Source organism: Aulonocara sp. 'chitande type north' Nkhata Bay, linkage group LG22, assembly GCF_057382095.1.
Source record: "Aulonocara sp. 'chitande type north' Nkhata Bay isolate Kocher_YH1m ecotype deep benthic linkage group LG22, A_spYH_male_GT1.1, whole genome shotgun sequence".
Classification (NCBI taxonomy): Eukaryota; Metazoa; Chordata; class Actinopteri; order Cichliformes; family Cichlidae; genus Aulonocara; species Aulonocara sp. 'chitande type north' Nkhata Bay.
Window position 1 is genome coordinate 3,170,074 of NC_141364.1, and position 15,784 is coordinate 3,185,857.

Below are 15,784 nucleotides of genomic sequence, written 5' to 3' on the forward strand. Positions count from 1 at the left end.
TTTGGAAGTCGAATTTCCCAGAGGAACCCACCCAAGGGATTAATAAAGTTCTATCTTATCTTATCTCTTATCTTAAAAATGCTTTTACTTTGTAACTGGCTTTTCTAACATGGGAAATGTTACAGCTACAGAATATTTCTACAGGTCAAAACTCAACCGAAAAACTAAGAAAACCTGGACACTGGCCCTGCAGAGGGCGGAGCCTAATGTTTTGTTGTTTCCAAATGTTTGTTGATGAGCATGACTATGGTCTGTCATAATGAGGTTACTAAAAAGATTAGATGTGCGTGCCTGGTACAAAACTGATGACATTGGTGAATTAATATTATTAATATTCAATCATTCCAATTATTAAAAGGACTCCCTGAATAATCCTGCTTTCACAATTATTACATTTATTATCATTTCCTCAATTATCACAACCTATTTTTAATTGTTCCTGTGTAGTACTCCGTGTCTTTAGATTTTAGTGAAATGCAGAGTTACAGTGTAAGTACGTCCGGCTGGATCGTCCACGTCATTCAGCCATTTCCTCCATATGTGCCACATGACCTTCAAACTGTTTCTTATTGGTCTATGAAACTTCTTCAGCTCCATTTTTTATCTTTTATCTCATGGTGTCAAATGAGGACATGAGTGAGGCACATTCATATCATCACATCTGTCAGTGGAGAAACAGCACGTACAGACTCGAACACATTGGCCTTTTTACTGCACGCCAGCATCTCTTTCTCTAGTTTGTTTTGTTTTAGCTGTTGCTGTTTCATACATTTAGAAGCAAACATGAACAAAAACAACACTTTTATAATTCCAAATCATTAAAAATCAAATATCTGTGTTTATGGTTTCCTGCCAGAGCTTCCTCTCGACATCCTGTTCAAACCTTTTCAGCTCGACACAGAACTGACAGCAGCATCAGAGACACATAACTGACAGCTCTGCTGCACTGAAAACTGAGTCTGCTGGAAGCCGCACACCTTGAAATGTCTTCCCACATTTACGAGGATCCAGATTTGACCATTAAATTTAAATATGGAAACCGAGACGACAGAGAGGAGAGACTGGAGAGAGAAGTCGACATCTACGAGACTTCGGACGTCTACGCAGACCAGAAGGCTCGTTCAACACGACACGGAGGTAAGAATCACAAGAATCAAGACGTCCATGCTAGATATAAAAGTGCAGTATTAACTGTGGGCTGATCATACTTTATATGAAACACTAGCATTTTCTTTTAAAACCAACCAGTTTGCAAAGCTGCCTGAAAGCAGAGATATGGCAGTGACACTGAAAAATATCAGTAAAATGCCTGAAATAATTTCAGGAAATTTTAATAGATGTTGTTGGTTTATTTATTCGATCAGGAGAGAAGATTTGTAACATGCTAGCTTGCTTGGAGCCGTGACGTCCTTGTTGCTCCGAGACATTTGTGGTAGAGTAACAGCAGCTTGTTAGATGAGGTTAGCCTTCTCTTCTCCTCGCTCAGGTAGTAATGAACCAAAAGCAGCTAGCTAACACCTGTTAGCATCTCCCCTCATGTTAGACAGTGTTTGGTGGCTGCTTGCTGCAGTAGGTGTCGTGGTGTTTTCACTAATATCAAACGTTTTCATCTCATCCGTTCAGATAAACTGAAGGAGGAACTTAAAATGTGTTTAATCCAACTGTGTCTTCTGCTTCACGTTGTAGAAGCGCACACTCAGTATCACCTCCCAGCAGCCCGACGAGACCAGTTCAGAGTTCCTGCCCTGATACTGGGTCTACTGTGTCTCCTGTTGGTAGCGGGGCTTACAGTCTTCTACAAATTCTGTGAGGACTCACATTTATTTAAATAACATGGTCAAAAGGTCAAAGCCTTCAGCAGCTGATTTGCATTTACATCCTGAACTGTCTCGTTTTATGGTTTTCATGAGATGTGGAGCTGACGTCCGAGAATCAGAAGCTGACGTCTGAGAATCAGAAGCTGACGTCCGAGAATCAGAAGCTGACGTCCGAGAATCAGAAGCTGACGTCGGATCTGGAAAGGATGAACTGCCAGTTTGGAAACAACAACCAAACACAGGCGAACACCACAGGTGAGAAACATCTCAAACTGACTCTTATTAAACTGTTATTACATGATTTGAAACTGGACCTTGTGTTGATGATGAGTTATTTCTTAAAGAATGGAAAAGATTTGAGTGCAGCTGTTACTACATTTCTACTGAGAGGAAAAACTGGAGTGAGAGCAGGAAAGACTGTGAGAGGAGAGGAGCAGATCTGCTGGTGATAAAGACCAGGAGCAAACATGTAAGTGTGTCATAACTGTTAACTTAAGATACTAAATGTGTGATATACGTGATGTTGTTGTCAGAGCTCAGTCGTCCATGAATGATTTAAATATGTGCGGCGGTACATGTGATATGTTTTTGTGTCTCTCGTTGCTGTTCAGTGTTTTCTGTTTAAATATGGAATCTCTAAATCAATAATTATGAGTAAGATCTTCATGTTGGTTATTTTTTGGATTAGTAAAAATTAACAAAATGAAAAAAACCTGAAACATGAATCTACTCCTATAGAAACTGGAATGAGACGAAAAACTAATCCATTCCTGTTTCTGACAAACTGTCAGGAATTTTTCAGAGAGCTGAATAAACGTGGAGACTTCTGGATCGGTCTGGAGAGAAAGGGAAAGCGCTGGTCAACGACGTGGAAGTGGGAGTGGGTGGACGGATCACCACTAGCACATACGTGAGAAATTTAATTTAGAGTTTATAAAATTGTGATATATCTCCTGGATAAAAGCTATGGGCGTTTTCACATATGAACTCTGAACACTGTCACAGAATCAGGACGGGACGCTTTTTCCATGTAGCACAGAACAGGAGAGAGTTTGTCCCAGCTGGAGATACTTGATGGAGGAGCTGCTGTCTGTAGAGAGCGTGCAGGAGGCAGGATACATGACACCCACTCGCTCACACCACACAGTTACTGTTTGTTAAAGATCATTTCAGGTCTGATCTGACTACACTGAACATTTATGTTCTCACCAAGATAATGTAGAAATCCTATAAATCTGCATTATTTCTAACAGCCAGCAGGGGGCGTCTCCTGTGGTTGCATACACAGGTCAGCTTGTGTTGAAGTCTGTGGGAAAATGTCCTTCAGCTGCAGTGATCCAAGTCCTCATGAACACTTTTCTATGAGTCCATGGTCTCAGTTTAAGATTTACTGGATGGTGATCTTCATTTAATCATTTATTCTCCTGTTAATGTTCAAAGCAGGTGATAAAGCAGGTACGCTTTAGTGGGAGGAGACTGTGTGGTTACCAAGGTGACTGATGAGTATGTGATGTTCCTGGATTTAAAGGCCAGATCCTCAGGAGGCTTTAAAAACACGGCTTTGTAACTAACGGGTGATGTCACAGTGGCAACGTCCATCTTTTATTTACAGTATATGGTTCTCATGCGTCCTGCATCATTTTGCATAGAAAAGTTCAGAGCTGCAGTTCATGTGTGAAAACTGCATAACTGGTAATAATGGGAATACTGGGAAGACAAATGGAAGTTAAATAGTTCAGCAGGACAATATGTTGATGTGTGTTTCTAAGCACTGCTAAGAGCTCTCTGCAAAGTACTCTGTGGTGTTTTCAGGGTTTTACCTGTAACAACTTTGTACTTGTTCAACAGAGGCTGGAATCCAGTTGCAAAATTAGATCCTGAGGATGACTTCAAAGTATTTATGGATCTACAAGGAACATGGAACTACACCAACACTGGATCGAAACACTGGATCTGTGAGAGGGACATCTACTGAGAGTTTGCCGGTCACCTCTCAGTCTGACATGTGTAACATGTAACTGCACTGTATCAGATCTAAACCTTACCAAGGATTTTAATAGAGAAACTAAAGTCCCAGTACAGCTGTGTGAAGGTAAAACTGACATAATGGTGTTCTGACCTTTATGTTTTACTGAAAAGTCAAAAAAAGTCTGTTGTTGTGAAATCCCAGACTGAAAACCACAGAACTTTAATAATCAGGGATTATGTATAAAATGTCAGTGAGTCCTAAACTGTTTCATACATTTATTAAACTCCTTGAATTAAAGCTGAAAGTCTGAACTTCAATCACACCTGATTTGTTAGATTTAAAATACGCGATGGTGGCGTTCAGAGGCGAGAGGACCGACACTGTAACTGTTCAAATAAGAACTTGAGCTCATTCCATATTTCCTCTGAATCTGGATGCAGTGGCATTTTTTTCTTCTCTACTTAAAAAGGATTGAAATACACAAAACAATGTGTGAAAGTCTAATCAACCAGAAATAAACACGCGTCTCCTCTGGTGGTCAGTTTTCAGTCAACATTGTCAGTTTATGTCAGTTTCTATTCTTTTATTGTGATTTGCATTGCTCTGTCTTTTTGTTGCATTTTAGTTCATTAACTATTACTGTACATGTTAACTGTTGAGTGTGTTTTGCACTGTCCCCTAACTTTGCAGTGCTGAGCTTTATGTATTTTAGTCACTGGCAGTGAAAATGAGTTTATGCTGTGCACACTGCGGCATGTGGTGGTTCAGGTTACATGCTAGCACATACACATTACACTGTCTTAATAGTTGGGCTCTGAAGGCACGAACTGTAAATTAAAATAGTTTTTAGATTTCCCATCACGCTGTCAACCTCAGTAATGACATCATTACTCTAGTCCAATCATCTTTCTTGGAGCCGATCAAACTCTGCTTCGCGTGGTGTAAATCTGTGCTCTCCATTATTTTCCCTCTCGGACTCTCTTTCATGCACCCCGCCTCCTCCCATCTCCACCTCACACAGGGAGGTCCTTTCCTAAATCCTCCCACCGCTGAGAAGCTGTCCTGCCATGACGAGGTCATCGGAGTCTAATCTCCATCGTATCTCAGTAAATCATGTCTTCTAAGTCAGCGGCCCCCAACCGTTTTTGCACCACGGATCAGTTTATGTCTGACAATATTTTCACGGAGCGGACTATAAGGTGTCACGGATAAATACAACAAAATAAAACCAGTACTGGTGCCAAAACAATAAGATTTAATCATAACACACAGGAAGAGACCCGGGGAAACCAAGTTAATGATAAAAATGATTTAAAATAAAAAGCTAAAAATTGATATAACCCCCGAAAACCATGAATTTCACATCGAAGCCTCAGCGTAGCCCAGTACCAAACGACTCACGGACTGGTACCAGTCTGTGGCCCGGGGGTTGGGGACCGCTGAGCAGGCAACATAATGTAGACTTGATCAGTGAAGCAGTGTCCACTCACTATGACTTCAGAGAGTGGAATAAACACAGTGGAGAGGTGTGGGGAGCTGCTTTCCACCTCTGTGGATTACAGTGGGTTAGAAAGACCACAAACATCAACAGATGATGTAATCTGCTGACTACAGCTGTTACGGGGTGAGGCAGGGTGCCCCCCACACAGGCTCAGGACCAACACAGGCAGGCTCACCGAGGGCCCGTTTAGGATCACAGCTTAGCGAGTGTACTTATAACTGTTTGAATGTAAATGTGTAAACATTCAGATATGTAAACATGTAAATATCAAAACATGTAACCACCAAATAACTAACTCCTTAACCCTCATAAACACCTCTTTGTGCACCAAATGACATCAATCTACTTCTACATTTTACATAATTAAAGAGACAGAGTGCTCTCTCGTATCTGGAGGGAAGAGTAACGATAGGAGCGAGCTAAGAGAAACAATGTTTCAATATTTTTGAAACATTGTTTCATTTATGAAAAAACAATACTTTTCATAAATGAAACAGTATTTTATAACTTCTCTCTCCTGAAAGATGTTTTGCATGACTGAAAAGCTGCTCGCACAGAATTTTCATAACAAAAGATTTTTACATACGACTGAAATGCAAGCGCGGTGTGGTGCTCCGTGTTTTCACAGTGAGCGGGGGAAAATCTGGATCTTTATCTGATAGACGTTCAACACAGATGTGCTTTAAGACTCTGATGAACTCTGGTGAACAGACCTTCACTCGTTTTTATTCACCAAAATACCAAAAGTAACCATTTTAACAAAGTCAAAAAGAGTTTCATGACTCACAGCTGCATGTTTCTGTGACAAACACAACCTCTCTGTCATTAGTGTCTCAGTGACACCTGCCTGAGGTCAGAGGATCGGAAGTGATACGTCAATGATTTCTTAGATCCTACACTTTAACTCACAGAGAGAGAGAGAGAGAGTGGGTGTAACAGCATTTATTAGAGTTAGAGTGTTTGTGGGTAGCTGTTACTTCCTTCATGCTCGTCTCTAAAAACAGCTGCGTGACAAAGACAGAAGCAGACGGACGAGACTTTTACTTCGCCCAAGATGTCCACAGGAAACCAACATGTGAGATACAGCAGAGGAGTCCGAGCGGACGGTGGAGAGAAAAACAAAGCGGAGATCCGAGAGCTTGAAGCCCACGCCACCAGGACTGGGTCACAGAAAACCAGTAAGCATGAATAAGTACACTCATGGCCTGGCAGTAAACGCAAATAAAACATGGATGATGTCTTATTTTAAACATGAAATAAATAAATGTGTCATACAGCAAACATCTGTCCTCGTACTGAGAAGAGCAGCTCATTTAAAAGTCCGCGTGCTGAACGAAGTATAGTTACTGCGCTTTTCATCTCTACAGGTCGGCGTGCTCGAAAGAAACATTCAGCGAAGAGAAGAGACGTTCGAGTCATCGCTGCAGTGCTGGGAACGTTTCTTCTGCTCACGCTGACTTCGACAGGACTCCGCTGTGAGGGCCGACACGTGCTGCGCTGTTTACGATCAGTGTTCAGCATCCAGCAAACTGTTCTGGGAACGATGAGAACATTACAGCAATGCTCTCATCGTTCCCAGAGAAGTGCTGAACTTTTTAATGATTTCAAACTGTTAATTTAAAAAATAAACACACAAACGTTTGTTAAAGTTTCACATGAGCACGTTCCTCTGCAGATATCTCAGTGACCGTGCAGAGAGACGAGCTCAAAATAAAATTGGATGAACTAAATGAGGAAATGACCAAGTTGAAGAGCCAATGCTCAGGTAAGAGAGGAAAATCAATCTCACAGCCAGTGACAGCAAAGTTCACAGGCTGAAGAACAATTATTTCATAACAAGTTTTCTTTGGTTCTCCGTGTCCAAACTTCGAGAATCCAAACATAACTGATGGTTGGCCTGATTTTGGATTTCCAGATGATCGACCCGAACGAAACGCAACTGAGAGAGGTTACAAAGCTTTTTTTCCCCTCAGTAACTGAAACAACCGTGTTTATCTGCAGTTTGAAGCAGTTACTGTGTTTCACATTTTATTTCCTTTTTTAAGGCTCTTTCACAAACATCACTGAAGTGAACAACACCTCAAACGCGACTGAGAAAGGTTTTACACTTTCCCTAAAATGTGGAACACACAGAACTCAGAATGTTCATTTAAAGCCATTTTAACTGAGCAAAGACACGTGACAGGAGTTTGGAGTAAGAGGGTGTCGGTATGTTTTCAGGGAACGGCTGTCCTCCAGGATGGGTGAAGGTCGGCTGCAGCTGTTACTATGAATACATCATAGTGTCCGCTTTGCAGAAGAGCCAAGAAGACTGTGAGAAGAAGGGAGGAAATCTGACCGTTGTGAACAGCATCGAAAAACAGGTGAGTGCGTTTGTCTGAAGCAGCGTGACTTTAAAACGTGAGAATAAAAACTAATCAAGAAGTTTAAATCTGCAATATGAAAAAAAGTGCAGAAAACTGTCCTCTGACGTCTCTGCAGTCACCCAGATAAAATCATGTTGAGCCAGAAAGGAAGTGAGCTTAGTACAAGCAGCAGCTGGTTCTTAAGCAACGGAAGAAAACTCAGATATGTAGGTGTCTATAAACACGAACGATGATGCCTCTGACTTTGTAATGACAGAAAACTGAACACCTTTGCTTTTGAAAGAAAAGCTAAAAGTCTGCAAGACATCACTGCAAGAGATGAATCTGACAAAGCATCAGAGCAGGTCACAAAGCAGCGCTGTGATAGTGGAACACGAGGCATGAAACACTCGAACTGTGCAGAGGTGGGCGTGCCCGGAGCTCTGAGTCTGTTCGAGGAAACTGAATCGTCGTATCTAAACCACAATCAGGCACAGCAACAGTGAGCACGCCATCAAGCGTGGCTCAAAACAGCAAGAGCCCAACCAGGAAATGACCTTTAACATGTAGGCTGTGCAGCAGAGCGCAGAGGGAGGAGTTGCATGACTATATTAATTATGCTCTGAAACTAACTCACTAATACATTTGTTGTCTTAACTGCATAAAACCTGAGTCGACACTTAGAAACTTTCATATTTTTCTACACATAGAGAATACTGGAGGGCGAAACGCCTAAAGATGGCCTGCTGTGTGGCTCGGCGATTGCTCCGCCGTGACGGGAGGAGCTCATGAGAGCGGTCACATCAAGAACTCGCGTGTGTGTGTGTAAACCCGACAATTACTGCAAATATGGAAAGAAGCTATTTTTATTTTCCAATTTAATCGACTGATTGACCTCCCTGATGTTTATTTATCTGTGCGTTTCTTTCATATTATTATCATCATTACTATTGTATTTATTTATTGTTTCTGCAGACAGCTCTTTCTGGAAAAAATGATTTGATTGAACTCTGTTTAAATTAGGGATTTAATAATAATAATAATAATAACTTTTGAAAAAATATCTATAAAAGTGTTTTTGTAAATTTATGTATACAGCTTTCTGCATCCTAATTCTTTTCAATCTATAAACTATTGCTGAAGTTATTAAACTGATCAGAAATGATTCTGCGTGTTTCTGAGTGTGAATAGTTGGGATGTGGGTGAGTTAAATCGGCTCCGTCTCTTTAGGACGAGGATGAACACGAGCATGATGGATGTGTGTTTACTCTGAGAAACTGAATAAAAACAAATGCGATTTCTTGATAACATCTGTTGATATTATTCAGCAGCGTGCTGAAGGCGGGCCCATCGGACACAGCCGTGGTTTCTGATAGGCTAAACCAACAACTCACCACAGGGCCTGGCTCTCCACGTTCTCCTCTGGCTCCTCTGATTCCTGGGCCTCCCTGTTAGATACACAAACAGCAGGAGGTGCTTAGAAACACACGATTACCAGGTTTGCTGCTGAGGTTTGAAGGTGAGGACAGATGACTTTATAACCCACAAAGCTGACAGATGAGTCATGGTGCAAGAAAAAAAAAGGTTTAATCTGCCAGGAAGTGAAAGTTTAAAAAAAAGGAATTCCACTAAAGAAATGTAAACGGAACATAAAACAGGATGTTGGTGTTTTGTCCTGTTATTGGACTTCTGGGCGCTTGACACCAGAAGCGAGAGCCCGCTCGGGGCTCGCCTCCCCGCCTCACCGGGGAAGTGAAAAAACGATAAGAGTAGTGGTATTTCACCAGATGAGGATCGCTCCAGCGGGTGACTCGGTGGGTTGCCATGGCTCGAGAGGGCTGCCGGCCTCTCCGGAGCTCGCCGCCACTCGCCGCGTCCAGGGAAAAAAAACACCACGGCGCACGTGAGCCTCTCCCGGGAGCCACAAATGCTCTGCCCCACCCTCCACAAGGCGGAGGGGGTGCAAGACCATTTGAATATGACCTCAGATCAGACGAGACTTTTGTGACTGCATGAATGAATGGTTTTTATGGAGGGCCAGGAGTGACAAACTGAATGAATTAAATGTTTCATTAAATAATTAAAATTGGAATTCATTTATTAAATAAATATTTCAATAATTAATTAAATGTCCAGTCATTTAATTTAAAACATGTAATACATTATTTATTTATTTAAATTTTTATTTAATTATTGACTTTTATATTTCATTGTTTAATGGCATTTTTAATGCATTCATTTTGTCACTCCTGGCCCTCCATATTTTGTGTGTGTTTAGTATATGGATAATGACAGGTCGGCAAAAAAGTCTCACTGTCGCTCTCTGCTGGTGAGAAATGAAATTGCATACTCTTTAAATACCAGGTGGTATATTAGAGTCATGGTGCTTTTGGCAGTGGTACAAAAAGTTACTCGTTTGGTGATTGTTCTTCACCATATCAAAGAAACATGTAATGTGAGTAAAAAGTGAGGTGACAAAGTGCAGGAAAAATGATGTTTGTGTCATTGTTGTGATGCAGATGTGCGATCACGTTTGGTCGTTGTCCATGTTTCATTCAAGTAAGCAGACGATGAAATGCAATGCAGCAGAGGTGAGACTTGCCCAGTAACCAAAGTGTGTGTGTGTGTGTGTGTGTCTCACTGGTGGTCCAGCAGGGCCTGGGGGGCCTTTGCTGTCCTGGGTGCAGGTGCAGGCTTTAGGCAAGGCCGGGCAGTCTACCTCCTTCCTCTGGATGACCACAGCATGATGAGGATGACACAAAGAAAAAACAAAAGCAAATAAATAAATATAATAACAGAATAGAAAATAAAGAAAATGTAATGGCATGAATTGTGATTAAAAAAAACAAACCAAACAAGGTGGAAATATGACAAAGCTCTCCGTCTCAGATGTGAATTTCAGATATTTTCAGACTACAGTCACTGTGGCACACAGCAGTCAGTGACCGTCAGGTTCAGTCATGCTGCTACTTCACTACGTTCTGCTTGGAAACCTTCGGCCCCAGCAGTGAAGACCTCAGCCTGCACGACTGTGCAGAACACGTTAGCCACAGACGCCTGAGAGCACCTGCTTCCCGACACACTCTGATGTTGGTTTGGCGTCATGAAAAGATCCAAATAAAACCAGGCAGGCAGTTTAAGTCTAGACGACTGCTTTCAATGGTTTTACAGTGAAAAATGGAAGAAAACATGACTCATTCTAACCCCGAATGCTATCAAGAAAATTACTGTAATGGAAAAATCTCTCTCTCAGTCTCAAATAGATTGAAACTGTCACCTTGGTGCAGGCAGTGCTAATAAACTGTGTGTAAATGAGCACTTAAGAGCTTCCAGGTCATCTCCTCCTGCTTTAAACAAGCAAACATCGAGACTGCTTCAGACTTTGACCTCACCAGACTGGGAAGTTCACAGCACTTGTCTCTGTTGGCCCACGAGGTGCTGCAGACGATATCAAAGTTCTGGAGCTGAAACTGCAGAGAAGGAGAGAAAGAAATGAAATCCACATCAGGTATGAACAACAGCCAATCAGCTGCCAGGTGTCTATGACAGAGAGAAACAGAGACGCACTGAGAACTGCAGGTAGTTCAAAGCACGGCTGGATCAGGACGTCAGTGAGGATCAATAAAAGCTAATTATGATCAGCTGATGGGACTCAGCAGGCAGCGGTATTTTTATTTTACCTGGCACATAAAAAGCTGCTGATGACTCACTGCAACTAATCACTAATAAATCACTCATTTTGGTGCTGAGCATGTGTGGCTTTTCACCATAATCCTGTATTGCACCCATAAAGAAAGGGAAGATCACCCCAGCTTTACACCTTCCTTTGAATCTTTTCAAATGCCTGTTCTCTGCTTGTCTAATTAAGTGTGGAGAATTTGGAGGTGTAAAATGAGAGCATTAGTCAGGGCCGCCCTACGATTCACGGGCTTTAAAGCACAGCGGGAGTCTCTGCATCTCGTCTTGGATTGTGGGAAATAGTTAAAAAACCAGAGTCGAACACATTTAAACGCTCGTGGAGGCCAAAATCCATAAAACTGTTTGAACTTTGAGGCCAGAAAGTGTCCTTTTTTCTAATCTTCTAAGAACAGAAGTAATCTTGTGATGGTTGTTTGCTGCTACCTGCAAAAACCTGCCGATGCTTCATTCTGCAAACTTCATTGTAAACACGTACGATCCAAAACGGCAGCTGTGCCGATGCCATGAAGCTGAGTTTAATACGAGTGTAAAACTGAACCTGTCAATCAAAGTTGTTGGGCTCCGCCCTCCAAACTGCCAAAAGTCAGAGTGAGGTGAGCGAGCAGAGCTGCCTGCGAGAGCGGGAGTGTGTGGCAGCGCCTGGCGTCGTGTGTGCGAGGGCTTCTTTGTGCGTTTGGCTGCTGAATCATAGCGGGTCTGAATGCACGCACAAGGAATTTTGCATGAGTGAAAATGAAAAGCTGCGCCTTATCTCGCTGCCATTTTGACACCAGTATAAATCCGTACTCGATTGCTTCGTTTTGGGCGCTGACACGGCCGTGCCTGGCGGGGAAATAAAATAAATAAGTAAATAATTACGCTGCTTATTTGACACAAACGGTTGAGTTTTGCAGCTTCGGAGCAAAGTCGGCGTTGCACGTTTTCTCTTCAAAGGGAGATCAAACAATCAGACACGGCCTCTGTGCCGCCGCTATTTCTGAAGGAGAGGCCGGAAATTGATTTGTTTGCATTCATACAACTGCTCGAGGAAAGATGGAGAAAAAAAGAGTGAACAAAGTGCAGCATGCATGTGAGGAAACCCTGAGTGTTAGAATTCATGTATCACATGTGCAGTAAACCACAGGAAGGCTGACAGTGGTGGATTTGGGTCTGAGGAGGGCATGACGTGCACCCATACTCTGTCCCTGGGTGTAGGCCTGTTCCAGCCTGCGGCTCTTTAGTGCTTATACTGCGGCTCCGCGTGGTTTGGGAAAATAAATGAGACGAATTGAGCTGAAGTGTATTTTATTTATGTTCGTTCTTGTTAACTTGTAGTTCTAAATTGGAAGATTATTGCGATACTGAAATAAAAATAAAACTATTTTTTAAGCGTCACACTCGTGGAAGCCGGTGTACCCGCCTAAACGCCTGCATTTATGGAGACTTTCAACCCCAGGTAGGTCAGTTATGGATCTTCGGATCCACATTATGTCAGCAGCTGTTCTCCACCGTGAACTATGTTAAAGACAAACACCGCTCACGCCTCACAGACGACAGCTTACAGTCCTGTAAAGATGAAAGTGACTTCATACAGCCCCGACCTGCAGACGCTGTGCGCAGAGGTTCAGGAGCAGAAGTCCCGTTGTAAACATATCACAGCAGACCCGACGATGTTTGCATGAACACGCTTTTCAGCATCTCTTTATTGACCACTTCTCACACACGGTTGCTGTACGCACACAGCCGGCTGTAGCTTTTCAGCCCACAGCCCGACACACACCAACAACAACACAACAGCATAGATGGCACAGACGTTAAAGCGGCGAGGCGTGATTGTGGGTGCTGCTCAGGTGCATCCTCCTCCCCTGCAGTGGCGCTGCAGACCACGCCCCCCCCCCCCCCCGCCACACACATTAACCAGGTAAAATACATATTTAGGCAGAATTTTGCAAATATCTGTTTTTCTTTTAATTTTTTAGCAGCATAGAGCTTTATTTCCAATAACTTTTTAAAAGTCAGGTCAAGGCTCCAAAAGCCCAAAGGCGATATGAGGCTGGCTCACAACAGTTTTTGTTTGCTACTTTTTCAGCAGCTAAATGTTTGTTTTGTCACAACAGTTCAGATGCATTTAACCATTAGTAATGAATTTTATTCTCTGGTTTGCTCCCACAGTGCATCTTTGTCTGCCCCATTGTGAGCCGGGCTCAGCTGGAGGTTTCTTCCTGTTTAAAGGGAGTTCGTCCTTCCAGCTGTCACCAAGTGCTGCTCACAGGGAGTCATCTGATTGTTTGGGGTTTTCTCTGACTTACTGCAGGGTCCTTAAATGTAACTGAATGAGATTTACTCTGACATTTATTCTGGGCTCACATAAAAGGCCGAAACACGCAGAAACATTTTGATATTTCATTTTTATAGCAGACTAACATCCACGATGTGTGGACTGGTTCTTATATTTGAGCAGTCAAAGTGTTCCTTCCAACACTCACTATTTCATGGACTCATCAGGGGTTCGGTATTTTGCCCAAGGACACTTCAACATGCAGACTAGAGGGAGCAGGGGCTCAAACCTGCAGCTTCCTTTGCAGTTCACAGTATTTGTGTGCGTGCTGCTCTCACCGGTGCAGAGTTGTCCTTGTTCCCTCGGGAGCGGACCATCCTACCGAGAACCTCCAGCCCATCAGTGCTGATGTTTCCTGCTGCGTTTACGGTCTTCTCAGACACCATCTTGCAGTCAACGAACACTTTGGCGCTCGTCTTACTGATGGCGAGGTGAAGCTGCAGAGAAGGAAGAGATACAGCCACTCGTTTAAAGTTTTAGAGGTCCAAACATGAATGCAAAACAAGTGATAAATGCTGTTAATAAAGAAGCAATTATTATTAATATCTGTGATGATTATGACTCCTCACAAACATCAGCAGCATTTAGAAGCCCTGCAGACGTCTCGGCCTGCAGAAAGTAGGAGAACAGCGCCCTCTTCCTGTGAAGCCGTAACATGACCGAGCTGTTCTTCATGTTTGTCAGTGCGGTGCTCACACACTGACACAGTAACAGTTGAATAACACCGAGCACCAACAGTGCACAAACATTAAACACACAAGAACAGCTCAAAGGATTTAAAATTACAGCTCAGACTGCTGGGAGACCTCGCACGACTTCTCTCTTACTTCACATGTGAACTTATTTATGGACTTTTCTTTTCTCCGTCCTCTCAGTCACCAGTCCAGGCACAGGTCTGTCCTCTTTCAGCCGTTTTCTTTCTGTCAAAGAGGATTTTTGACCTTTGCACCTTCACCCAGGGAGGCTAAAAAGCCCCACAGAACAGAATATCACAGAGTACAACTATATTTGAACTGTTTCCAGCACTTATATAATTAAATTATTATTATTATTAAATTGCATTTAAATGTGCATTAAAACACACAGCAGCTAATAAACTGTTTTAATAAGGTTAAAAAAGAACTGAAGGATATTTGGCTGGAATAAAATAATACAATGAGCCACATCCAATTAATTTAATGTTAAAGGAAAAACACCCCACAGGGAGCACATTGCACTGTTCCCACAGGACAGTGTTACAGCAGCTGCACAGCCTGAGCTGGAACTGGGACACAAACCAGCAGAGTAGACTGAGTCTAAGTGACATCACTATTTATAATCACACACACACACAGACACACACAGGTATTACTGTCACCATCACGGACAGTCGAGAGCTGAACTGCGAGGCGGATAAAACACCGCCCGTCTCCTCCGAGTGGCTCCTCAACACCATTACCCCTCCTCTCCCAATATCGCAGCAGACCACCAGGCTGCCGTCAGCGACTCTGCTGGTTTCACAGCAGCAGTACACACAAATGCACACACACTAACACACCTTGAAACCCCACTGACCTCCGTCTGTAAGTGCACTGTTGTGCGTTGGTGAAAGTGATGCGGTTTACAGAGAAGCTGTTTTTGGACCATCTGAGTTGTTTGTTCGTGTTTCGCTACTTTTGAAAAGTGCAAATTAAACTGTTAAAAGGGTCTATGTTTATCCTGGCAGAGCGAACACTGAAAATGCTAAACATACGCATGCTGCTATAAAGACAACAGGCTGTAAACCCAAAAAGTCTGCTCTGTAATTTGAGTTTCTATATGCCTGCATCAAATTGTGACACGTACGCACGGATGAAGAAATGTTTCTATTTTCTCCGACAGCTGGAGACGAACATTTGTGAAGCCTTCAAAGCTCCTGTAATAACCTGGATCACAGGAGATAAACACACTATTTTACTTTTAGGTGGGATCTTAATGTTGGATGAAATACTTTTCTGGCTGCTTTGCATCCTCAGATAATTATAGTCTGCAAAATTATGGGTTGAAAGAAATGATTATAATAATTCAGATTACTAATGCCTGCAAAAGTCAGATTCATTTCCACTGCAGAAATCAATCTGCGGTTCTTTGACAGTTTGATGTCTACTTTGGTTAATG

At 42.6% G+C, this 15,784-nt stretch overlaps 3 protein-coding genes across 5 annotated transcripts in view; 2 read left to right on the forward strand and 1 right to left on the reverse strand.

Annotated features, from left to right (window-relative positions):
- The window catches only part of col14a1b (collagen, type XIV, alpha 1b), a 159,924-nt gene that overhangs the window by 14,478 nt on the left and 129,662 nt on the right, over positions 1 to 15,784 (reverse strand). For both annotated transcript variants that reach the window (XM_086279670.1, XM_086279669.1), the window contains 4 exons: positions 13,927 to 14,085; positions 11,025 to 11,102; positions 10,274 to 10,360; positions 9,027 to 9,080 (listed from right to left, as the gene is read on the reverse strand). In XM_086279670.1, coding sequence (XP_086135796.1) covers positions 9,027 to 9,080; positions 10,274 to 10,360; positions 11,025 to 11,102; positions 13,927 to 14,085 — 378 coding nt within the window. The remainder of the gene's footprint in view (positions 1 to 9,026; positions 9,081 to 10,273; positions 10,361 to 11,024; positions 11,103 to 13,926; positions 14,086 to 15,784) is intronic.
- Positions 732 to 4,188, forward strand: LOC147303202 (uncharacterized). The gene is made up of 6 exons (XM_086281046.1): positions 732 to 1,137; positions 1,687 to 1,806; positions 1,911 to 2,072; positions 2,162 to 2,286; positions 2,609 to 2,727; positions 3,666 to 4,188. The coding sequence occupies exons 1-6, from the start codon at positions 984 to 986 to the stop codon at positions 3,790 to 3,792; spliced, it is 807 nt and encodes a 268-aa protein (XP_086137172.1). The 5' UTR covers positions 732 to 983; the 3' UTR covers positions 3,793 to 4,188.
- LOC147303203 (uncharacterized) lies at positions 6,259 to 8,652 on the forward strand. 2 transcript variants are annotated; one of them, XM_086280709.1, is made up of 7 exons: positions 6,259 to 6,465; positions 6,655 to 6,762; positions 6,963 to 7,052; positions 7,128 to 7,235; positions 7,333 to 7,386; positions 7,508 to 7,650; positions 8,343 to 8,652. In XM_086280709.1, the coding sequence occupies exons 1-7, from the start codon at positions 6,342 to 6,344 to the stop codon at positions 8,406 to 8,408; spliced, it is 693 nt and encodes a 230-aa protein (XP_086136835.1). In that variant the 5' UTR covers positions 6,259 to 6,341; the 3' UTR covers positions 8,409 to 8,652. The 2 variants fall into 2 exon arrangements, with proteins under 2 accessions (XP_086136835.1, XP_086136834.1); XM_086280708.1 differs by having other exon boundaries at positions 7,203 to 7,235.